At 58.5% G+C, this 22,822-nt stretch overlaps 1 protein-coding gene and 1 long non-coding RNA gene across 4 annotated transcripts in view; one reads left to right on the top strand and one right to left on the bottom strand.

The window, feature by feature from the left end:
- The first annotated feature begins 4,937 nt into the window (after positions 1 to 4,937).
- LOC137451942 (uncharacterized) lies at positions 4,938 to 8,736 on the top strand. The gene is made up of 3 exons (XR_010989923.1): positions 4,938 to 5,054; positions 7,762 to 7,896; positions 8,617 to 8,736. It is a non-coding gene; the product is annotated as an uncharacterized lncRNA (long non-coding RNA).
- Positions 8,737 to 9,653: 917 nt separating this feature from the next.
- Positions 9,654 to 22,822, bottom strand: part of ST14 (ST14 transmembrane serine protease matriptase) — a 28,658-nt gene continuing 15,489 nt past the window's right edge. For all 3 annotated transcript variants that reach the window (XM_068160036.1, XM_068160038.1, XM_068160035.1), the window contains 14 exons: positions 22,606 to 22,641; positions 22,024 to 22,261; positions 21,711 to 21,850; positions 21,192 to 21,289; positions 20,570 to 20,679; positions 19,482 to 19,612; positions 18,606 to 18,710; positions 16,844 to 16,951; positions 16,279 to 16,416; positions 14,118 to 14,246; positions 13,293 to 13,473; positions 12,583 to 12,869; positions 11,152 to 11,288; positions 9,654 to 10,699 (listed from right to left, as the gene is read on the bottom strand). In XM_068160036.1, the coding sequence (XP_068016137.1) occupies positions 10,538 to 10,699; positions 11,152 to 11,288; positions 12,583 to 12,869; positions 13,293 to 13,473; positions 14,118 to 14,246; positions 16,279 to 16,416; positions 16,844 to 16,951; positions 18,606 to 18,710; positions 19,482 to 19,612; positions 20,570 to 20,679; positions 21,192 to 21,289; positions 21,711 to 21,850; positions 22,024 to 22,261; positions 22,606 to 22,641 (2,000 nt within the window). In that variant the 3' untranslated portion in view covers positions 9,654 to 10,537. The remainder of the gene's footprint in view (positions 10,700 to 11,151; positions 11,289 to 12,582; positions 12,870 to 13,292; positions 13,474 to 14,117; positions 14,247 to 16,278; positions 16,417 to 16,843; positions 16,952 to 18,605; positions 18,711 to 19,481; positions 19,613 to 20,569; positions 20,680 to 21,191; positions 21,290 to 21,710; positions 21,851 to 22,023; positions 22,262 to 22,605; positions 22,642 to 22,822) is intronic.

Genomic DNA, 22,822 nt, shown 5'->3' with positions numbered 1-22,822 from the left:
TCCCAGCTCTCTGCCCTGACCATGTCCTTGTCCTAGGAGCCAGCAAGCTCAGCAGCCAAGTGAAGGACATAGTTCTCTGACCCTGTGACAGCTTAGCTTGGGCTGGGAGCCTTGCTGGACACATCCTGACTGCTGTGTGGAGCCAGAGGCTTTGCCACTCTTGGCTAGCAATTACCTTTCCTTGCTTGTCATCCCTCCAGGGCAGCAAGCCAGGCAGGCCCATAGGCATGATCAAAACCTGGGATAAATATTCCAAGTGGCTTCATCTATAGGAACAAGCACATGGGGGAGGGAGTGAGCTCATCTGCTCCACACTCTTGGCCACAGCAGAGCTGTTCCTATATCCCCTGCATGCTGCAGTGGGGTGATAAGCTGGTTGCAGGGAGAACACTCTGTCCCTTCCCTGGAAGAAGAGATTCATCTGTACCTGCCTCCTGGGAGCAGGCCTGGGTAGGCAGCTGAAATTTTCCCTTTTCCTCCCATCCCATGACTGCTAGGGAAGATCCAGGCCCTTGCATTGTCCAGAACAATTCCACTGCCCAGAGGACTTCTGGGGTTTTTCTCTATCTGAGGGTTGCTTCTTGCCTCCTTTGCACTTTTCCAGCTGCTTTCTCCCATGTTGGTGCCTCCAGCCCCTAATAATTCCTCTTCTTCTTGGTTATTGAGATGCTTGCAGGAATTCAAAGCAGAGGACATCTCTGCTCCTTCCCTGCTTCTGCCCCAGCCTCAGTGACCATGGTGATGCTGTTGAATATGCAGCCCCTGTGGTAGGAGAGCAAAACTGAAGTGAGCTCTGCTTTCAAAGGTGTCTTCATTCATAGAATGATTTGGGTTGGAAGGAACCTTGAAGATCATCCAGTTGCAGCCTCCCTGCCACAAGCAGGGACACCTCCCACCAGCCCAGATTGCCCAAGGCCTCATCCAGCCTGGCCATGAACACCTCCAGGGAGGGGGCAGCCACAACCTTCCTGGACAACCTGGTGAGACAGAGCCTTGAGCAACCTGGGCTGGTGGGAGGTGTCCCTGCCCATGGCAGGGGCTTGGAACTGGATGATCTTTAGGGTCCCTTCCAACCCAAACCATTCTCAGCTCGAGGTGAGGAGAAAGTTCTTCCCAGAGAGAGTTGTTAGCCTTTGGGATGTGCTGCCCAGGGAGGTGGTGGAGTCACAATCCTTGGAGGTGTTCAAGAGGGGATTGGATGTGGCACTTGAAGCCATGGTTTAGGTGACAGGTTGGACTTGATGATCTCTGAGGTCTCTTCCAACCTTGGTGATTCTGTGGAAGACAAGGAGATAACCTCTCACATTCAAGATGTCTTGGGTTTCTGACCTGGAGATGTGGGTGGAGGGCTGAGGGAGCCCTGTTTGAGGAGGAGGTGGTGTTTTGGAGAGGGCAAGAGTGTCATTCCTGCTGGGGAATGTCCTGAGCTTGACTTGCTGTCCTCTCTCTGTTCCCAGCTCTGACATCTCCCGTGTGCTTCAGAGTGCTGTGCCCAGGGCTATTGTGTATGGGTGTTTAAACAGTGCTTAAGCAGCCCTGAGCCTGTTTATTTACTGAGGCTGTAAATTACCTTGGACCAGGAATTCCTCACAGCAGATCCCTTGTTTGAACAGGCAGCCTGGCTCTCCGCTAGAAGGACGTCAGGAGCAGACCTCCTACCTGCTGCTGCCAAGCTTCTGTCAGGTCCAAGTGTCCTTGCATGGGCAGTTGCTGCCTTCCAGAGGCCCAGGCAGGCTCAGAGGGTTGCTTGTTTGTGGTTTATCTGCTGGTGGCTCAGGGAATGTGGCAGCCAGTGCAGGTCTTTGATGGATGGGTTGTGTGCTGCAGTTCGCTTGTGCTCGCTGGGATTTGCTGGGAGACTAATGATCTGTCTAGCCCAGTGTCTTCCAGGCCTTAGCAGCAGTTGTCTCCAAAGGACAGCAGGAGAGACTGATATTAATCAAGGAATGAGCTTTTCCTAGCTTTTCCCCCCCCCCCCCCCCCTTTTCCTTGAGGAAAGTCTGTTACTGAGGTGTGTGGCTCTCACAGCACAACAAGAGCAGCAGTGTCCTGCTCAGGGTTACCTCACTGTTAGTTTTTCTGTGGCCTCAGGCTTAATGTCTGGGAGAGCTTGTCTGAAAACACATCAGCAGAATCACAGAGTGGTTTGGGTTGGAAAAGATCTCCAAGATCATCACCCCCCCCCCCACCCCATGGCCATCAAAGCATGTCCCAAAGTGCCATGGGCCACACGTTCCTTGAACACCTCCAGGGATGGGGACTCCACCACCTCCCTGGGTAACCTATTCAACATCCCCCTTCCACCATGTGAAATGTCAGTTCTTCATCAGGTAACTTCTCTTTGAGCTTAGAGGTTTGCCCAGTGAAGGTCAGAAGCCACCACCAAGGTGGTTGTTGGTAACTCATGGCCCTGTGTTTCCCTTCCTGTGGATGCTGCTGCTGCTGCTTCTTCCCTCACTTAGAAGCTGCTCCAGACTGGATGATGAAGCAGCTCACTCAGATTGGATGTCAGGGAGAAGTTCTTCCCCATGAGGGTGGTGAGACACTGGCACAGGTTGCCCAGGGAGGTGGTGGAAGCCTCATCCTCATCCCTGGAGGGAATGGAATGGAATGGAATGGAATGGAATGGAATGGAATGGAATGGAATCATCCAGGTTGGAAAAGACCTTTGAGATCATCAAGTCCAACCTATCACCTAACACCATCTGATCAACTAAACCATGGCTCCAAGTGCCTCATCCAGTTTCATCTTAACCACCTGCAGTGATGGTGACTCCACCACCTCCCTGGGCAGCACATTCCCATGGCCAAGCTCTCTGTGAAGAACTTCTTCCTAACATCCAGCCTGAACCTCCTCTGGTGCAGCTTGACTCTGTGTCCTCTTGTTTTGAAGGCCAGGCTGGATGTGGCTGTGAGCAGCCTGCTGTAGTGTGAGGTGTCCCTGCCCATGGCAGGGGGGTTGGAACTGGCTGAGCCTTGAGGTCCCTCCCAACCCTGACAATTCTGATTCCTCACCTCAAGCTGAGTGTGGTCCTGGCAGTCCAGTGTCCAGAAGCTGCTGTGTGAGCTGTGTGGATTGGGCTGGCTCCCCCTGGCAGGTTTGGTAGCAGCCATGAATCACCCATCTCACCTGCTCTGGGCTAAGCTGTTGCCTCTGCACATTTCTGGAGCCACAAGAAGTGGAGATGGGAAAGAGCTGAGCTCATCCAGCCTCTCCATTTTTCCCCCCTATGGGGGAAGGCTTGTTCCCTACACTGGATTTTCCTGTGCTGGGTCCAGTTTTAAGTGACTCAAGCAGCAAGGTTTTCACTGTTTCCCTTGGGAGCCTGGCAGATTTCTCACCATGAGAGATGTTTTCCTAACCCTCCACCTGACCTGTTCCCCTCCTTGTTTCCAGCCCAGTGCTGGAAAGCTGCAGTGGGTTAATGCTTCCTCAGTCCCTTGAGTCCTGATGAACTCTTTCTGGGTCACTTTGATACATGTGTTAGGTGATTCTCCATCTTTCCTCTGCTGAGACCATGCCTCCAGTCCTGGTGTCCCCAGCATGAGAAGGACACAGAGCTGCTGGAGTGAGTCCAGAGGAGGGTCACAAAGATGATCCAAGGGCTGGAGCACCTCTGCTGTGAGGATGATCTTTGAGGTCTCTTCCAACCTTGGTGATTCTGTGTGACAGGCTGAGGGAGCTGGAGGTGTTCAGCCTGGAGAAGGGAAGGCTCCGGGGGGACCTTGGAGCTGCCTTCCAGTGCCTGAAGGGATCCTGCAGGAAGGCTGCAGAGAGACTTTTCCTGAGGGTGTCTGAAGACAGGACAGGACAAGGAGGAATGGTTTGAAGCTGAGGCAGAGCAGGGTTAGACTGGAGCTGAGGAAGAAGCTCTTCAGTGTGAGGGTGCTGAGACTCTGGAACAGGTTGCCCAGGGAGGTTGTGGATGCTCCTTCCCTGAAGGTGTTCCCCAGAGCCTTCCCCACCTTTGTTGCCCTTCTCTGGACACACTGCAGCACCTCAGTGTCCCTCTTGGCCCAGAGCTGAGCCCAGGATTGGAGGTGCAGAGATGGTAGTGTGAGGGGAGTGTGAAGCTTTAAGGTTTTTGTCCAGAAGCTGATTTGTGGTTTAGCTGTCAGGAGCAGTGGGGTCTTCAACCCTCATCTGCACCCTGCTTTGACCAGGCAGAGGCAAGGATGCTGCCTTCACCCCTCTGCCAGGGGAAAGGAGGGTGGGGAGTGGGTCTGTGCTCCCCTCACAGCCTTGTGCTGCACAGATCCTGCTAACCTCTGGGTGCAAAGGGAGGAATTTTCCAGCAGGAGAGGTCCCTCTGCTCTGAGGAGCACTCTGGCCATGCTGGGGGGCAGAGGGGGCCAAGGCAAAGCTCATGACTAATGGTAACGTGGAGAACCACCTTCCCCACAGCCTGATTCACCCCAGCCCTTCCTCCAGGAATGTGTGATAAGGCAGCATGCACTGCTGAGATCACCCTTCTGGCAAGGGCCTGCCGTGGTGTGGGACCCAGTCAGACCCAGCCATCTGCTGCCTGCAGTCTCCAAGGCAACCTCCCCTGCTCCTCTTCCCTGGAAGCTGTGCCTCTCCGTAAGGAAGCTCTCATCCTTCTTACTGGAAGTGCAGCAGATGTGGGAGCCTCTGACCTGTGCCAAAGAGCTCTAGACCAGGGCACTGCTGTGCTGGGGAGCAATGGCAGGGGGGCTGGAGCTAGATGATCCCTCAGGCCCCTTCCAACCCTGACACTTCTGTGATTCTAATGCTGCCTTGGGGATTGTGCTTCCTGCTGAAGGAGGCTCTCTGTGCCCTCCTGCTGCCACAGAGGCTCTCTGTGCCCTCCTGCTGCCACAAAGGCTCTCTCTCTCCTGCCAGTTACCCTCTCTGCCTGCCCTCTGAGCCCACTGCTGTCTGAAACCAGCTGTGCTTGCACAAGGTCTGGGCTGCCTTGAGGACTGCTGGAGATCTCAGCTGAGACAAGCCATGTGCTGCAGCAAGGATTGATTCCAGAGGGATCCCAAGGTGGATTTACCACTCCTGCTCCTGTACCACACTAATGCTCCTGGTAAGGAAACTTCTGAGCTGCAGCTCAGGCTGTTCTGCCAGAGGGGCTTCTCTTGAGCTGAAGCTGCTGGCTGTGTTCCTCCCTGTTAGGAGGAACTTGGAGGGTGGTAGACTGCTGGAGCAGGCTGCCCAGGGAGGTGGTGTGCTCTCCATATCTGGAGTCCTCCAAAACCCCCCTGGACATTATGGTCCTGTGCAACCTTCTCTAAGTGAACCTGCCTGGAGAGGGGAGCTAGACTCCATGATCTCCAGAGGTCCCTCCCAACCCTCACCACTCTTGAGTTTGCTGTGCTGGACAAGGAGTAGAGGCCTCCCCTAAACCTTGCCATGCTCAGCTGGAGTGAGCAAGCCCCTGGTGCAATGGATGTAAAGCAGTTCATGATCCAGTGTGGTGGGGGGCTTGGTCTGTGTAAGTGACTGAGTGACTGAGCCAAGAGCAGAGGACCTGTGGTGTGTGTTGATGCCTGGGGCCAGCCTAGCTGATGGACAGGAGGCAGGGCAGTGGAGATCAGCCAAGCAGAAGGAGCCCTGGCACAGGATGTGGGAGGGTGACAGGAGCTGTGCCATTGTCACCGAGTGAATGGGAGCCCGGGGTGCAGCTGCTGTGCCCATCAGTGGTGGTGGGAGGCACAAAGAGAGCGTTTCTGGCCAGCCTGGGGCCCTGCAGGGTGTCTCTGTGCTGGCATCAGCTCTCTGAGCAGGAGCTTTAGTCTCTTGTCTGGAGAAAGCTGAAAGCATGGTGGAAGGGAGCTCTGGAGATCATCCAGCCCACGCCAGGGGCACCCACAGCAGCTTGCCCAGGGTGGCAATGGCCAGGTGGGTTTGGGATGCCTCCAGAGGAGGAGACTCCACAGCCTCTCTGGGCAGCCTGCTCCAGGGCTCCAGCACCCTCACAGCAAACAAGTTTCTCCTCTCTTCCTTTAGATGGAACCTCCTGGGTCACAGTTTGTGCCCACTGCCCCTTGTCCTGGGGCTGGGCATCACTGAAAAGAGCCTGGCCCCATCCTCTTTAGCTCTTGCTGGGCATTGGTCAGATTCTCTCTGGCTGCTCTTCTCCAGGCTCAGCAGCCCCAGCTCTCCCAAGCTCTCCTTGTCACAGAGGTGCTCCAGATCCCTCATGTGAAAAGGAGTAGGAGAAAGTGCCTTGGGTCAAATCCTCTTTGAACCCAGGAGGGTGTTTTAAGCACCCCAGGCTGCTGTGGGTGTGGAACTGCCTGGAGGAACAGGTGACATCAGAAACGGGGGGATGTGGAGCAGGATGGATGCAGGAGCAGACCACTCACCTGGTCCTCCTGCTGTGCACATCCATGGGAGCAGCTGGGCTGCCCCAGCCAGGCTGGGTGAGGTGGTGTGCAGGGAATGGTGTGGGATGTTTTCCTTTGATTCATCAGCTGGCACACTCTCCTGCTGCTTTGCCTCCTGCAAGTCATCCATTCCCCTCCGGGACCAACCCCTGAGTTCACTTCCAGGGGATGCAGCCTTTCCTTCCCCCTTCTACCCCCCTCCCGTAGCCATCCCGATAGCTCCCAGCAGCACAAAACCCTCTCAGCCCCCTGTTCCCTGACCCTGTTGTTTGTGTTGGCTTCCTGGGGTGAGAGGTTGCCCCTAACGATCGCTTTGGGCTTCCCAATCTCTTTACTTTTCTCACAGTTTCTAAGACAACGGCTGCCAGGAGACACAAATGTGTCAGCCCCTCAGCCCCTCTTGTGTCTCGAGTGCCTGGGGGCAAGGCTGAGCTGCCGCGGGAGCCAGCAGACAGCCCCCTCGTCTTGCAGCCCCCAGCCCCACAGCATTTCACCACTGCCTGCTCCCGGGGCAAGCTGGGGCCGGGTTTGTGCTGCCCCAGTCCTACAGTGCACCTCGAAGGGAAAGCCAGCACCTGGCTTTGACAGCTGCTTGCCTGGGAGGTGAAGCAAGCGGAGGAGTTCCCTCTGGCACCTCCCAGGGCTCAGGCAGAGGGGAAGGAGCTTGAGAACTGCTGGTGGGCTGGGGAGGGGGGAGAGAAACTCAAGGGGCTGCTGGCCGTCAGCAAGCTCTTAGCCTTGGAGCTTTAACCTGAGGGCTGGGAATTTCCAGGCTGATTCAGAGCTGCTTCCCCCTCCTCCCAAGTACCTCCTTTAGGCACCTTGCAAGCATGGCCAGCTCCAAGCTGCCTGGCTCCCTTCTCCAGCCAGTGCTTCCTACGCTTCTTTCCCTTCTCCGACCACTCCTTTCCTTCTCTTTTGGCTCCTTCCCCTCTGGCATTGAGGAGAGGGCTTGCAGCCTGGAGACTTGCTCCGTCCCTGCTTCCCTTGACCTTCTTCCTGGTGAGCTTCAGGAGCCTTTGTGCCTTGGCTGAGAGGGACATCTAGTGGGGTTGGAGCTCAGGGACTTTGGATTTCTTCCTCTCCTGTGGTTGTATTTGCTGCTGAGCTTTCCTGCTTTCTGTAGGAGCAGGAGCTGAAGTTTCTGAGCAGTCCTGCTCTGGGGATGGCCTCGTGGTGCAGTGGACCTTTGGTGGGACAGTTCAGGGAGGGTTTCTCTTGCCTAGTGCTTGGTTGGGACTCTTGGTTTCCCTGTTGCTCCCTGCAGCTGGCTTCCTCCAACGAGGACAAGTTTTCTGTCCTCATCCTGCCTGCTGACAAGGGGTGGCTGGGGCCCTGGCTGACCAGCTGCTCATCCCCTGGCAGCCCTGGCTATTCCCAGCCATGCCCATGGCTCTTTTCCAGGAGCAGGAGGAGCTGTGCAGGGCAGGAACCAGACTGCAGGTGGTGCCTATGGAAGCCTGAGCACCTTCCTGGTAGGTGCTGGACAGTGAGGAGGGCTTGGGAAGACTTCAGCACAGTGAGCTCCAGGTGACCAGGGTGAGTATTCTGCCTCTCTCCCAGCTCCTCCTCAAGCCACCAGGTCTGAGACAACCTTAGTCTTAGTTTGCTTTAGCTGGGAGGGCATCACAGCTCCATGCTGGTACCTGACAGTGCTCAGGAGCCAGTGGGGCTCCAAAGCTGGTCAAGGAGAGCCAAAGAAGTTGTCACAGGGCTTTAGAGCAGGGAGTCCTTGCCCGGCTTTGGGGCAGGGAGGTCATTTTAGTGCTGGTTTCCTCCACCTGGAAGCTGGAAAAGTCAGGGGAAGACACTGGGGCCTCTGCAGGTAGCACAAGGTGAGGAGAGAATGGGACAGGTGTCCTGGGTGGTTGGCTTGTGGGGGACCTTCTGTACCCCCAGGAGCTGTGTTGGGCTTTCCTGGAGGTGATGCTTCCCTAGCAGGGCTGTGTTGGGCAGGGTGTAAAGGGCCTGGAGTTGCCCAGTGAGGACCTGGTGCTCCCAGCTGTGCCACGAGATGGCTGATGGGGCAGGACTGAGGCATCCAGGCTGGGAGTTCTGGCCTGGCCTCCTGCATTCAGGCAGGAGTGTGGGATCCAGTAGCCCTGACTTGGGACTGTGGGGCCTCAGGCACCTCCTGCATAGCATCTCCAAGCCTTCAAGTTTAGGGAAATCTATTTTGGGGTGCATGTCTTGGGGGGGTTGATTGCAAACTGGGCCAGTGTGGAATCAAACCTTTGATGGTTTCATTTGCTTTGACAGCTGAGTGGTGGAGGAGATGCTGTGCATGGACCTCAGCTCTGGGCAGCATGGATGGAACTGGCCCTGGTGAGCCCCACTCAGTGTCCAGCACTACCTGCCTGCTCCCTGCAGGAATTCAGGCATGAGGTGAGCTCTGGGGCCAGATCCTAGCCCATGCAGTGTGTCCAATGCTTTGCTGCTCTACCTTAGCCAGAGGTGTCTTCCTCCAGCCCTGCAAGTGCCCTTGGGCTGGAGAGCAGATGTGGAGCCCTCTACACTGCAGCCAGCCAGCCCCCAGCACTGCAGTGCTCTGAGGGGCTTCACTGAGTCATCTTTGACAATTATTCCAGAGAAACTGTACCAGACCCAGAGTTCCTCTGCCCTATCTGAGGCAGGGAGCTGCAGGGACACCCTGGCACCCAGCCTGGCACCCAGCCTGGCCCTGGCTCACATGTCAGTGTTGTGTCAGAGATCAGGGCTCAGTGAGTGGCTACTCTAAACAGCTTTCTGTGCTGCTGCAACGTGGTGCAACCACAGAGCCAAAATGTTCCTCTCTAGAGAGCCCTGAGCCCCAGATCCTCCTGCAAGCCCTCCCAGCCCAGCTCCTGGTGCACCCTGGATGATTCAGCAGCTTTCACCATCTCTAAGGTGAGGAGACTGCAAAGTGGAACAGAGCAGCCACACCACATACTCAAGCAGGAGCTTGTTTGACTCCTGGGAGTGAGTTGGGGATTTATTCTGCCTCTCTATTTTCTTGTTTCCCCTAGGAGCTGTCTGCCTGCCCAGGGAAGGGGAAGTGGAACAAGCTCCTGCCAGCCTGCTCCCAGCATGGGGGGGGTGAGTGCAGGTTTCCAGGGGGGCAAGGTGCTTCTGGAGTCGCTTGATGTGATGTTCAGCTTCACTTCTGGCTCTGCCTGGACTCTGGCAAGTTGTTCATGCTGGAGCTGCCATGCAGAGGTACAGGAGTGCAGTGCTGGAGGTGCAGGAGCTCAGCTCCTTGTTTCACACTGGATGTGTGCTGCAGGTTTCCCAGCTCCTGAAGAACCACAGCAGCAGAGTACTAGAAAACATTGCTGTTTATTGAGCAGCTCCACTTCACAGAGAGTTTTACAAAACAATTGTATTTACAGGCAAGGAGAGGACTAACTCAGCTCCACTGGAGTGTGCTCTTCTAGGGCAAGGACCAGAGAGGAGAAATCAAATCAGCACATTCACAACTCACATCTCTGCAGTGTTCTTTACAAAAGAGCAAGGAGGGTATAAGAAGTGCCTGGCCCAGCTGAGGTTGTGTTGTCATTGCAGGGGACAAGCTCCAGGAAGGCTCTCAGTGCAGCCCCTCTGCCTGCAGCACAACTCCAAGCAGCTGGAGGCCAGCAGCAGACGTTTCACTAAGGCACAGGGTGGTGATGCCAGGCCCCGGGGGTGCTGTGCCAGGCTGCTCTCTTCCAGCCACGCTGCCAGGGCAGGAGGAGACCACAGGACACCACCCAGGGAGAGGTCTCCAAGGGTAAGGACTCCTCCTCCTTCTCCATCACTGAACAGCAGAGAAAGGGGCACGGAGGGCTGGCTGGGAGCAAACTCTGCAGCTGGGATGGAAGCTGAGAGCCTGGGTTTGATCCTGGCCCAATAACCTTTGCCTCTTTTGTGAACTGAATCGAATTGCTTTTATTAAGTTCCTCTGTGTCTTGGGGGATTGACCATTCCAGCTGGTGGTGGTGTTGATGTCCCCACAACAGGGAACTCTGTCCCACTCCAAGCATTGATTACTCAAGGGCCAAACTCAAGCCTTTCAGCACACCCCCGGAGTCCCAGATGCTTGTGGCGAGGTAGAGGGAGGGTTGAAGTTCACAGTAGAGGCTGTGCGCTGCTAGGAGGCCACGACCACCGCACGTGTCTCCAGCCAGAGCTGCACAAGAGGTGTCCATGTCCACCAGCACGCCCCCTAGAGGCCTGTCTGCTGTCTGATCCAGTCCCGCAGGCTGGTGATGCGACTGTAGACTCCAGGCTTGTTCCTCTGGGCGCAGCCATCGCCCCAGCTCACCACGCCGGCCAGGAACATCCTCCCGCTGGACTCCACGCTGACCAGGGGCCCCCCCGAGTCTCCCTGGGCAGGAACAGACAGAACTGTGAGCACCAACCCAAGGAAGTGATAAACAGCAATTAAGCCTCTGTGATTTACTCTATTAATGACCCTGCAAGCGCCAAACAGTCACAGGAAATTAAGGCAGCTGTCAGTTTCCTGCCCAGGACAGCTTGGTCATTCCCTGAGCCGAGCTGCACCTCGACCTAACTCACATCTTACAGTACAGCAAGAGAAGTGCCCAAATCAGGAGCTGAGCAGGTGTCCTGCCTTGCTAACACAGGCTCTGAGGAGCAAACTGGAGCGTGGGTGCAGTGTTCTCCCACTTGGTGAGGGGGCCGGGAGCCCAAGCCAGGCCAGGCCCGGCCCTGGGGGCTCAGAGCCCCAGCCCATTCCCATCTGTCCACTCCCCCAGTGGAGCAGGATCTGATGATGTGCATTTGAGGGATGTTTGGTGAGGCCCTGCCGGCCCTTACCTGGCAGGCGTCGGTGCCGCCGGTCAGGATGCCCACGCACATCATGCGCGGGGTCAGCTGGTCTGTCAGCAGCTGGTTGCACACCGTTTGGTTGATCAGCCGGATCTCAGCTTTCTGCAGGATGGAGGCTCCACTGCCTGCCAGCACAGAGGGGGGGACAGCGTCACTCCAGGCCCATGCTGCCTTGAAACAGCCTTTCCCTCCCCTCCCTGCTTTGGTGGGAGCCCACAGAACCAGGTGCCAGCTCAATCCCTGTGGCACTGGTGGGAGCCCACAGATCCAGGTGCCAGCTCAATCCCTGTGGCACTGGTGGGAGCCCACAGAACCAGGTGCCAGCTCAATCCCTGTGGCAGTGGTGGGAGCCCACAGATCCAGGTGCCAGCTCAATCCTTGTGGCACTGGTGGGAGCCCACAGATCCAAGTGCCAGCTCAATCCCTGTGGCAGTGGTGGGAGCCCACAGATCCAGGTGCCAGCTCAATCCTTGTGGCACTGGTGGGAGCCCACAGATCCAAGTGCCAGCTCAATTGCTGTGGCAGTGGTGGGAGCCCACAGATCCAGGTGCCAGCTCAATCCCTGTGGCACTGGTGGGAGCCCACAGAACCATGTGCCAGCTCAATCCTTGTGGCACTGGTGGGAGCCCACAGAACCATGTGCCAGCTCAATCCCTGTGGCACTGGTGGGGGCCCACAGAACCAGGTGCCAGCTCAATCCCTGTGTCAGTGGTGGGAGCCCACAGAACCAGGTGCCAGCTCAATCCCTGTGGCAAGAACCTGCTCTTTCCTATCTCCATTTTCCCCCCCCCTGTTTTTCAGGACTGAGATCTTCAGCTGCTCCCAAGGGAACCTCCTTTGCTTCCAGCCCTGAGGCAAGGTAATACATTCAAGTGTCCCCCATTCCCCTAAAGCAACACTCAGAAGTGCATCAGTGTGGTCACAGATGGATAGAATCTCCGAGGTTTGGGTGGGAAGGGACCTTTAAAGGTCATCTAGTTCCAACCTCCCTGCAGTCAGAAGGGACTCTGCAACTAGAGCAGGTGCCTCAGAGCCCCAGACAACCTGACCTGCAATAGGTTGCCAGGAAGGGAAGATCTCTGGGAAACCTGTTGCAGAGTCCCACCACACTCACAGGGAAGAATTTCCTCCTTAAGTCCAATCTAACTCTCCCCTCTTCCCGTTTCAAGTCATTACCTCTTGTCCCATCAGGACAAGCCTTTGGAAAGAGGCCTCATCCCTGGAAGTTCTTAAGGCCAGGCTGGATGTGGCTCTGAGCAATCTGATCTAGTGGGAGGTGTCCCTGCCCATGGCAGGGGGGTGGAACTAGATGATCCTTGAGGTCCCTTCCAACCCTGACAATTCTATGGTTGTAAGAACTCCCTCTCCAGCTTCTCTGCAGGTGCCAACACTCCTGAGGGCACGCTGCCAAGCGCTCACCTCCTTCCTGGGTCGCTCCCCAGCCGGTCACCCACATGTCCTTGCCCACAGGGAAGCTGTGGGTGGCATCAGGCAGACAGATGGGCTGGACAACGGAGGAGAAGGTGACAGGGCTCTGCAGCTCCAGCACAGCCACATCATAGTCGTAGGTGTAGTCGTTGAAGTAGGGGTGGGAGATGATTCTCTTGATGTTGCGTGCCTGCACGTTGGCCCCGTCACGGTTCCCTTGGTCGGTCAGGCCTAGGTAGGCTGTCCACAGGCTGGGATCTGAGTACCTGTAGGCATCCCTATAAACACAGGGTAGGGTGAGGTCCCCTTCTCACAGACAATGGTGTAGCTCTCATTATCTTGCCCCCCCAGTTCCCTTGAGAAATGCTTGTAAAAGGTGGGGAGGTCCTAGTCAAGGTGCCTGAAGACTGGGGGGAGTGGAGCAAAACGAGAAATGGGTGGATCCAGACTGGATGTTAGGAAGAAATTCTTCCCCATGAGGGTGGTGAGAGACTGGCACAGGTTGCCCAGGGAGGTGGTAGAAGCCTCATCCCTGGAGGTTTTCAAAGCCAGGCTGGGTGTGGCTCTGAGCAACCTGCTGTAGTGTGAGGTGTCCCTGCCCATGGCAGAGGGATTGGAACTGGACAACCCTTGAGGTCCCTTCCAGCCCAAACATTCTGTGATTCTAAGAGGGAAGTGCAGTCGGGGAGGGTCCCACCTACTTGCCATGCTCCTGGAAGCAGTGTGCTGCTGACACCAGCCATGTGTCTGAGACCAGTGAGGCCCCACAGATGTGGCCCTGGCTCTTGATGTGGAGGCTGACCTGCCAAGGCCACTCTCCTGTGTCAGAGTCCTGCCCGCCGACGATCCGTGACTGCCTGGTGTAGGAGCGGGTGCCGCAGTCTGGGAAGCAGAAAGAGCACTGAGTGACTGCTTGCTCCCAGCCAGCACCTCCTGCTGCCTGCTCTGGGCCAGCTCCTACACTACAAGTGCCCCAGTGGTTAGCCTGGAGAAGAGAACGCTCAGGGGAGACCTCCTTGCTCTCTACAGCTACCTGAGGGGATGCTGTAGCCAGGTGGGGGTTGGTCTCTTCTCCCAGGCACCCAGCACCAGAACAAGAGGACACAGTCTCAAGCTGTGCCAGGGGAAGTTGAGGCTGGAGGTGAGGAGAAAGCTCTTCCCAGAAGGAGGAATTGGCCATTGGAATGCGCTGCCCAGGGAGGTGGTGGAGTCCCCATCCCTGCAGGCGTTCAAGAGGGGATTGGATGTGGCACTTGGAGCCATGGTTTAGTGGTCAGGAGGTGCTGTGTGACAGGCTGGACATGATGATCTCTGAGGTCTTTTCCAACCTTATTGATTCTATGATTCCAAGTGCAGCTTCCATGTGGGCTGGGCTGGCAAAGTTAATGCTGGGGGGGTTGGAGATTTCAACCCACCCCATACTGCATCTTTCTGCATCGCAGTTGTGTTTGTAAATACAGCTTCCTCTGCTGTCACCTGAGCTGCTCTGGCCAGTGGATTTCAGCCCTCCTCCCCGGGGCACTCACCGCAGTTCTCCTCGTCGGAGCCGTCCTGGCAGTCCTGCTCCCCGTCGCACTCGGGGTTCTGTTTGCTGATGCAGTCCCCGCTGCGGCACTTGTAGGTGTACTCCTGGCAGGGGACCGCTGACTGCCCCCCTGCAGGCAGGAGGAAGGTTAGCCCTGGCTCTGGGCAGCTCTTCACCTCTTCTGCCCAGCCCCAGGATGTCACCACCCCAGGAAAATGATGCCCAGCCAGGACAGCCTGGCAGGAGGAAGGCCCTAAGAGGCCAGCTGAGAGGAGCTGCCCTCCCCAGCCCCACTCGCCACAGCTGCCCTCCCCAGCCCTCCCCTCCCCAGCCTGCCGCCGCCCTGCCTGCCCCACCCTCCCCTCCCCTCCCCAGCCTGCTGCTGCCCTGCCTGCCCCGCCCTGCCCTCCCCAGCCTGCCGCCGCCCTGCCTGCCCCCGCCCTGCCCTCCCCAGCCTGCCGCCGCCCTGCCTGCCCCCGCCCTGCCCTCCCCAGCCTGCTGCCGCCCTGCCTGCCCCACCCTCCCCTCCCCTCCCCAGCCTGCTGCCGCCCTGCCTGCCCCGCCCTGCCCTCCCCAGCCTGCCGCCGCCCTGCCTGCCCCCGCCCTGCCCTCCCCAGCCTGCCGCCGCCCTGCCTGCCCCCGCCCTGCCCTCCCCAGCCTGCTGCCGCCCTGCCTGCCCCACCCTCCCCTCCCCTCCCCAGCCTGCTGCCGCCCTGCCTGCCCCGCCCTGCCCTCCCCAGCCTGCCGCCGCCCTGCCTGCCCCCGCCCTGCCCTCCCCAGCCTGCTGCCGCCCTACCTGCCCCACCCTCCCCTCCCCAGCCTGCCGCCGCCCTGCCTGCCCCCGCCCTGCCCTCCCCAGCCTGCCGCCGCCCTGCCTGCCCCCGCCCTGCCCTCCCCAGCCTGCTGCCGCCCTGCCTGCCCCACCCTCCCCTCCCCTCCCCAGCCTGCTGCCGCCCTGCCTGCCCCGCCCTGCCCTCCCCAGCCTGCCGCCGCCCTGCCTGCCCCCGCCCTGCCCTCCCCAGCCTGCCGCCGCCCTGCCTGCCCCCGCCCTGCCCTCCCCAGCCTGCTGCCGCCCTGCCTGCCCCACCCTCCCCTCCCCAGCCTGCCGCCGCCCTGCCTGCCCCCCGCCCTGCCCTCCCCAGCCTGCCGCCGCCCTACCTGCCCCGCCCTCCCCCTCCCCAGCCTGCCGCCGCCCTGCCTGCCCCCCGCCCTGCCCTCCCCAGCCTGCCGCCGCCCTACCTGCCCCACCCTCCCCTCCCCAGCCTGCCGCTGCCCTGCCTGCCCCGCCCTCCCCTCCCCAGCCCGCCACCGCCCTGCCTGCCCCGCCCTCCCCTCCCCAGCCCGCCGCCGCCCTGCCTGCCCCGCCCTCCCCTCCCCAGCCCGCCGCCGCCCTACCTGCCCCGCCCTCCCCTCCCCAGCCTGCCGCCGCCCTGCCTGCCCCCGCCCTGCCCTCCCCAGCCTGCCGCCGCCCTGCCTGCCCCACCCTCCCCTCCCCAGCCTGCCGCCGCCCTGCCTGCCCCCGCCCTGCCCTCCCCAGCCTGCCGCTGCCCTGCCTGCCCCGCCCTCCCCTCCCCAGCCTGCCGCTGCCCTGCCTGCCCCGCCCTCCCCTCCCCAGCCCGCCGCCGCCCTGCCTGCCCCGCCCTCCCCTCCCCAGCCTGCCGCCGCCCTGCCTGCCCCGCCCTCCCCTCCCCAGCCTGCCGCCGCCCTGCCTGCCCCCGCCCTCCCCTCCCCAGCCTGCCGCCGCCCTACCTGCCCCACCCTCCCCTCCCCAGCCTGCCGCCGCCCTACCTGCCCCGCCCTCCCCTCCCCAGCCTGCTGCCGCCCTGCCTGCCCCGCCCTGCCCTCCCCAGCCTGCTGCCGCCCTGCCTGCCCCGCCCTGCCCTCCCCAGCCTGCTGCTGCCCTGCCTGCCCCGCCCTGCCCTCCCCAGCCTGCCACTGCCCTGCCTGCCCCACCCTCCCCTCCCCAGCCTGCTGCCGCCCTGCCCTCCCCAGCCTGCCACCGCCCCACCTGCCCCGCCCTGCCCTCCCCAGCCTGCCACCACTGCCCCCGCCCTCCCCTCCCAGCCTGCCGCGGCCCTGCCTGCCCCGCCCTGCCCTCCCCAGCCCGCCGCTGCCCCACCTGCCCCCGCCCTGCCCTCCCCAGCCGGCCGCCGGTGCCGCACCTGCCCTCCCGGCGCTCTGCTCGCCGCTGCTGCAGCTGCCCTCGTCGCTCCCATCGCCGCAGTTGTCCTTGCCGTCACACTTCTGCGCCTGGGGGATGCACTTCCCATTGTCACACTTGAAGCTGTCAGCTGCACAGCCTAGGAAAAAAGAGCAGCTGCTGAGAAATGAACCCCACAGCAGCTCCCCCGCAGGGCTGTGTCCATCTCCCTTCCCAGCACCAGCAAACATCCTCAAACCATCTCTGTCCTGCAGCATTGCTCCTTTTAGTCATAGAAGCACAGAAGGGATGGGGTTGGAAGGCAGCTTGAAGACCATCTCGTTCCAACCCTCCTGCCACGGCCACAGCCACCTTCCTCTAGGCCAGGCTGCTCCAGGCCTTTCTCCCTCAAAAGCCTACAGCTCCCACCCCTGCCCATCCTCCTTTCTCTCCTTCAAGCTCTCACTCAGGGCTCCCATGCAGGTTCAAGGAGGCTGGGACTGGGGGTTTCCTGCCTTGTTTCCAGGCTCCATCACCCCCCTCTCCTCACTGAAGCCCTCAGCCCAGCCCAGCCAGGGGTTACTTACTGCACTGCAGCTCGTCACTGTCGTCTCCACAGTCGTTGACGTTGTCACAGACCCAGAACTTGGGCTTGCACCAACCATTGGCACACCTGAACTGCTGCTCTGTACAGGCTGAAAAGGGAGAGGGACAAATCAGGGGAGAGACCTACAGGAGGTACCTGTGGAGTCACCAGTGACCCATCCACCATCACATCTACCACAGCCCCTGGGTGGCTGTCCCAGTGGGTGTGGAAACAAGCCCCCTCCCCCAGAGAACACCATGCAACACATAACAGACTTAGGCTACAGCACAACATTTCCACCAGTTCTGGGGCACACAGCACAGAATTTCCCCCATCTGGGGGCACACAGCTCTCTGGAGAGCTGCAATGTCCTGCACAGGGAAGGCTGATGATGAAGTCCCAGCAGCAGGACAGCCAGAGGCAACAACTGGAGCAAAGTGGCTGCTACACCCAGTGGGAAAGCACCTGAGAGATCCCCACCTTGGTGCTGGCTGCCAGGCCAGCAGCACTCCCTTCCTCAGAAAACAGCTTCCTAGCTGGGAATGAGATCCCAAAGCATGGGATGCTGTCCTCTCTGATTGATTTCATATCCTAGGTGATAACACCTAGGGGATAGCTCTGCCAATCCAGGAGGAAACCTTGCAGCACAAGGAAACAATTCCTGTGCCTCACACAGGGTTTCCAGCTGTGCTCTGCAACACCTGCCCAGGCCACTGACCAAATCCATCCCTCTGCACCACCCAGCTCAGCCAAACCCACCCCAGCCTTGAGGATTACACAGAAAAATACAGTCCCAGCTGGGAGGGACTGGAAGGGGACAGAGATTCCCCAGGGAGAGAGCAAGATGAGCAGGAACCCACAGCTCCTACACACTGGGAAAGGATCCCAGATCAATTCCCACATCAAGGTCCTCTCACTGCAGCCTGCAGAAATGAGGAGAGCAAGGAGACCTCAGCCCTGAGCACCCTGACAAGCCCAGAGGAAATCCTCTGTTACAGTTTGAAGAGGGAGCTTTAACCTAGTCCCTGACTGCAAAGACTGAAAGTAAAAGTACCACTGGGTGCAAAAGAAAGACAATGCTGAGGGCTACAGAGTTCACTGCACTGCTAATGGGCAGACAGGGCAGAGCCACAAGCAGTTCTTGCTCTCTTTTCTCCTCCTGTCACTTCTGCTTGCAGCTTTCCTTCCTCTCTCTGCTGTGGCCTTGCCAGGGCTGTCTCTGCTGTGTGAGGTAACAGAAAGGAGGGAGGGAGTAGGGGAAGAAGAGGTGAATGGGCCCCCTGGGTCGAGAAGAGGAGGGGAATGGGCCCCCTGGGTCCATCCAGGGGGGAGAAGAGGAGGGGAATGGGCCCCCTGGGTCCATCCTGGGGGGAGAAGAGGAGGGGAATGGGCCCCCTGGGTCCATCCTAGGGGGAGAAGAGAAGGGGAATAGGCCCCCTGGGTCCATCCTGGGGGGAGAAGAGGAGGGGAATGGGCCCCCTGGGTCCATCCAGGGGGGAGAAGAGGAGGGGAATGGGCCCCCTGGGTCCATCCTGGGGGTCTGAGGAGTTTCTGTGTTGTTACAAATCTCTCTCTCTCTTGTCCACACATTGCACATTTTGTACTTGTTCATTGCATGTCCTAATTCTAGAGTAAACAGAGCTTCATTTGTTTCCATCCCAAACTGGGCTGGGGGGGTAACTGTCTCAGATTAGTTGGGGGGCACACTTTCAAGGCAGCACACCTCCCCTGAGAAGCCAGCAAGAGCCCAAAGGATGACTTACTGCAGGACCTCTCGTCGCTGCCGTCCACGCAGTCCAGCCAGCCGTCGCAGCGCATGCTCCTGTCGATGCAGCGGCCAGTGTTGCAGGTGAACTTGCCAGGGCAGGCTGAGGGCACAGGAAAGGCTTCAAACAACAGCTTGAGACTGACAGCTGTCCCCTCTGTGTCCCCCTCCCCAAAGCACACCACAGAATCATCACAGAGTCAACCACGTTGGAAGAGACCTCCAAGAGAAGCCTTGAGCACAGCCCTGTGAGGAGAGGCTGAGGGAGCTGGGGTTGCTTAGCCTGGAGAAGAGGAGGCTCAGGGGAGACCTTCTTGCTCTCTACAACTCCCTGAAGGGAGGTTGTAGCCAGGAGGGGGTTGGTCTCTTCTCCCAGGCCAGCAGCACCAGAACAAGAGGACACAGTCTCAAGCTGTGCCAGGGGAAGTTTAGGCTGGAGGTGAGGAGAAAGTTCTTCCCAGAGAGAGGAATTGGCCATTGGGATGTGCTGCCCAGGGAGGTGGTGGAGTCCCCATCCCTGGAGGTGCTCAAAAAGGGATTGGATGTGGCACTTGGAGCCATGGTTTAGTAGTCATGAGGTGGTGGGTGACAGGTTGGCCTTGATGATCACTGAGGTCTTTTCCAACCTTATTGATTTATGATCAAGTCCAACTGATCACCCAACCCTAACTAATCAACTAGAAAACAGGGGGGCTCAAAAGAAAATAAAGGGGGCCTGCAGGAGAGTCAGGAGGTCTGCAGGAAAATAAGAGGGCTTGGAGGAAAATAAGAGTTGCTCCTATCCCCTGGCAAAGCCTGCTTCCCAAGGCAGTGTGAGGCCAGGGCAGGGCCAGCCCCCAGCCCCCAGCCCCCAGGCAGATCAGGCTCAACTCACGGTCACTGGAGTCGTAGGACAGGTAGTCAGCAGAGAAGCCAGTGTCTGTGTAGGACTTGTCTGAGTGGAACTGCACCTCCATTCTGTTGGTGCTGCTGGCCACCACGAACTGGGAACGCTCCCCACAGTACCTGCAGGGAGAGAGGGTGAAGGTGAACCACGTGGTGCAGGTCAGCACTCGGCAAACCACCTTCCAATCCTGAACTCCCCTCAGGACCCAGAAAGCTGAGGGGAGAGAACAGACAGTGTGAGCTGCTGGGCCTCAAGCTCTGCACACAGGACCTTCTGCTGTTGGCTGAAGGTTTGGGACAGCTGCAAACACCAAGCTGTGACCTTGGAAGCACGTGGGAGCAAGTTCACCCAGACCCCTGCCTGCCTCAGTGCTCTCAGACCCCTCATGGCTCTGTCTTTGTGGAGCCTCTACAGCCAGAGGATCCTATCATAGAGATGGGACATGCCTTCTGAAGAAGGTGGTTTTGTGTGGTGGATGGGGGAAAGCCTTGCCTGGGTCCATGGGGTGTTGGGTGACAGGTTGGACTTGATGATCTCTGAGGCCTTTTCCAACCTTACTGATTCTATGATTCTATCCCACCAGTGACACAAGCCCCACTGCAGGAACTAGCCTGGGTCACAGATGTAAGGTGCTGACTCTGAAGCCTCTCTCTGAGGAAGGATCAGCTCCCTTGCCCAAAATGCTGTCAGGCAACACTGCTCCCTCCTCCTGCACAGTGCCAAGCTGGCCCTGTGGCCCAGCTCACCTTGGGTTGTGCAACAGCAAACAGCAAATGCATCACAGAACACAACCTGGCTGCCCTCCCCATGGAGGTGTGCTCAGCCAAGCACAGCCATGCCAGATGTTTCTGCCTTCCTGCACATGAAGCATGGGACAGGGTGGTCCACCACATCTGGAGGGGGTTCAGCTGCCACAAGCAACAAACCCAGGGCCCAAGGCTCAGAAATGGATGTCCTGCTGCCTCTCACCACAGGGCATCAGGCTAGGAGAGCAGGCCAGACCCAAGCACCAGCACAGCAAGGTTAAGGACCCACAAGGTGCCAAGGCTGTGGGTCAGAGAAGACCTGGCACCTACCTGGTGCTGTTGATCTGCACATAGTCCTTGGTGCAGGAGGTGACTGGGATGCCAGGCTCCAGCATGAAGAACATGTTGAAACGCACCTTCACGTTCTTCCTGGAGGGAACCTGCAGAGGGAAGCAGGGTCAGGGGCACCTTGTCCTCTGGAGCACAGGAAGTGGGACTGTGCTTTATGGGGGAAGGGTTTGGGAGGAGAAGATAACTGAAAAAGGCAAGAAGAAAAAGAACCATCTCCCTGCAGAGCCACCATGGCTCATGCTGTCCTTCAGAGCTGACCTCAGCACCCCAGATCAACCAAGCACAGAGAGGTGAGGGTGAAGCCAGACCTCTGGCACTCTGCTTGTGCTACCAGGGCAGGAGGTTGCTCTCACCACCAGTTTTGGCAGCAGGTGCCTGGCCTGTCCCAAAGCCCACATGCTCTTGTGTTCTGTGTGTCAAGCTATGGTTACTGGGGGCTACAGTCAGTGTCCAAGCAAGGTTCAGCTCCCAGAGCCTCCCCTCCAGTCATGCCAGACTCTAAGCCTCCAGGCAGCACTGCTGTGAGCTCACTTGGACAGTGTCCTGCATAACCCAATTCATTTAACTGGCTAATTAAGGCAAAGAGAGGACTTGCTCTTACCTCTATGTTCCAGACACAGTCCATGTCTGGGGCATAGTGTGCTGGGTAATAGGGAGTTGTGAAGGTGCCACTCTCTCCTCTCAGAGTCCCACCACAGGCTGGAAGATAAGCAAGCAGATGAGAAGAGGTTAGAGATGTAAAGAGATGTGGTTTGCCCCAGCCTCAGCCATCGCCCGAGGCAGGCAGGCAGATGCAGCAGCCTCTAACAAGGTTAAGTCCATCTCTGGAGAGAGCAGCTCTGCTCCAAGGCTTGGAGAGAACCCAGGAGATCAATTAGGTGCTTCCTGCATCCATCAATCTGCATGTCTAATCCAACATAACTCTGATTCTGCCCTCCTCGAGGGACATCATTACAGCAGCCAAGAGCACCAGAGGCAAGGCAAGCTCCGAGAGCCAAGCTGTGGCTCCCAGCCCTGGAAACACCACTGGCAAACTGATCACAGCCACAGCTGCACCTCCTTCTTCAGCTCTCTGTGGCAGGGAGAGGTGGGGGGGAACTGGACCAAGGCTTCTGCTCACTTTTCATCTTTGGGAGCTGGAAGAACTCAGCTTTGAAGCCAGGGAATCTGCCCTCCTTGTTGGTAACCAGCGTGACGAGCATGACGTTCTGGGAGGACAGGAAGGTCAGGTTGTAGGAAGGGGCATAATTCCCACACAGCCTGGGAAGGAAAGGACCAAAATCTGTTAGCCAGAGCTGCAGAGAGAGCCTCAAGCAGCAGAGATCACCCCTGAGCAGGGACAGGAGCTCGGGTACCAGCAGCAGCTCTCGGTGTCACCCTGCCGCCGTGCAGCAGCACTCAGTGTTGTGCAGACACCTCCTGAGGACCCTCACCTGACCAAGGCATGGGGCTCCACGGGGCTCAGAGAGTTGTACACCTTGATGTAGTCACTGTCATCTCTGCACTGCTCCAGCTCCAGTGTCTTGAAGGTCAGGCTGATGATGGAGTTGGCATCTGCCCTCAGTGTCCAGTAGCAGAGTGCGTTGTTGGGGTAGGGGCTGTTGGGGAAGCCTGGGGTGGTGAAAGTGGTGATCTCCCCTTCCTTGGCATGGAGGGCAAAGATGCAGCTTTCTGCCCAGGAGAGCAGGGAAGAGTTAAGAAGGGAAGCAAGGAGCTTCTACTCTGCCTGTCCCCAAGATACAGAGTTCAGCACCCTGAGGAGCCAGCTCTTGCAGGGAGCAGCCTTGCTGATCTCCCTCCATCTACAAGGTGAGGCACTGGGGAAGCACAGCCAGGGGCCACCCACTCCTGCCAGGTAACAGCAAGGCTTGTGCCAAAGGCTGGCTGACCCCAAACCAGCTCCATGCAGCACACAGAGGTCTGCAGAGCACATCTCTTCAGGCCTTTCCACATCCTACAAGGGAAACCACCACCCAGAAGAGGCCATAAATGGACTGAGGAAGAGCTGTACTTACTGTCCCGAGTGGAGTGAGCTATGCTGGGGTCAGCAGCTGCAGGAGGAAAGAGAGGAGTTGTCATCTTTGGGCTGTGCAGAGGCCCTGGGAGCAAAGCTGAATGTCTAGCAGTCTGTGACTCTATTGGTCTGCCCTAGGTGATCCTGCTTTGGCAGGGTGGTTGCACTTGATGATCTCCAGAGGTCCCTTCCAACCCCTACCATTCTGTGATGCTATG

This window comes from Melanerpes formicivorus, unplaced genomic scaffold (assembly GCF_026170545.1).
Source record: "Melanerpes formicivorus ecotype bairdi unplaced genomic scaffold, bMelFor1.0.p_v2 SCAF_47, whole genome shotgun sequence".
NCBI lineage: Eukaryota > Metazoa > Chordata > Aves > Piciformes > Picidae > Melanerpes > Melanerpes formicivorus.
This window is presented reverse-complemented; position numbering and strand designations above follow the sequence as displayed.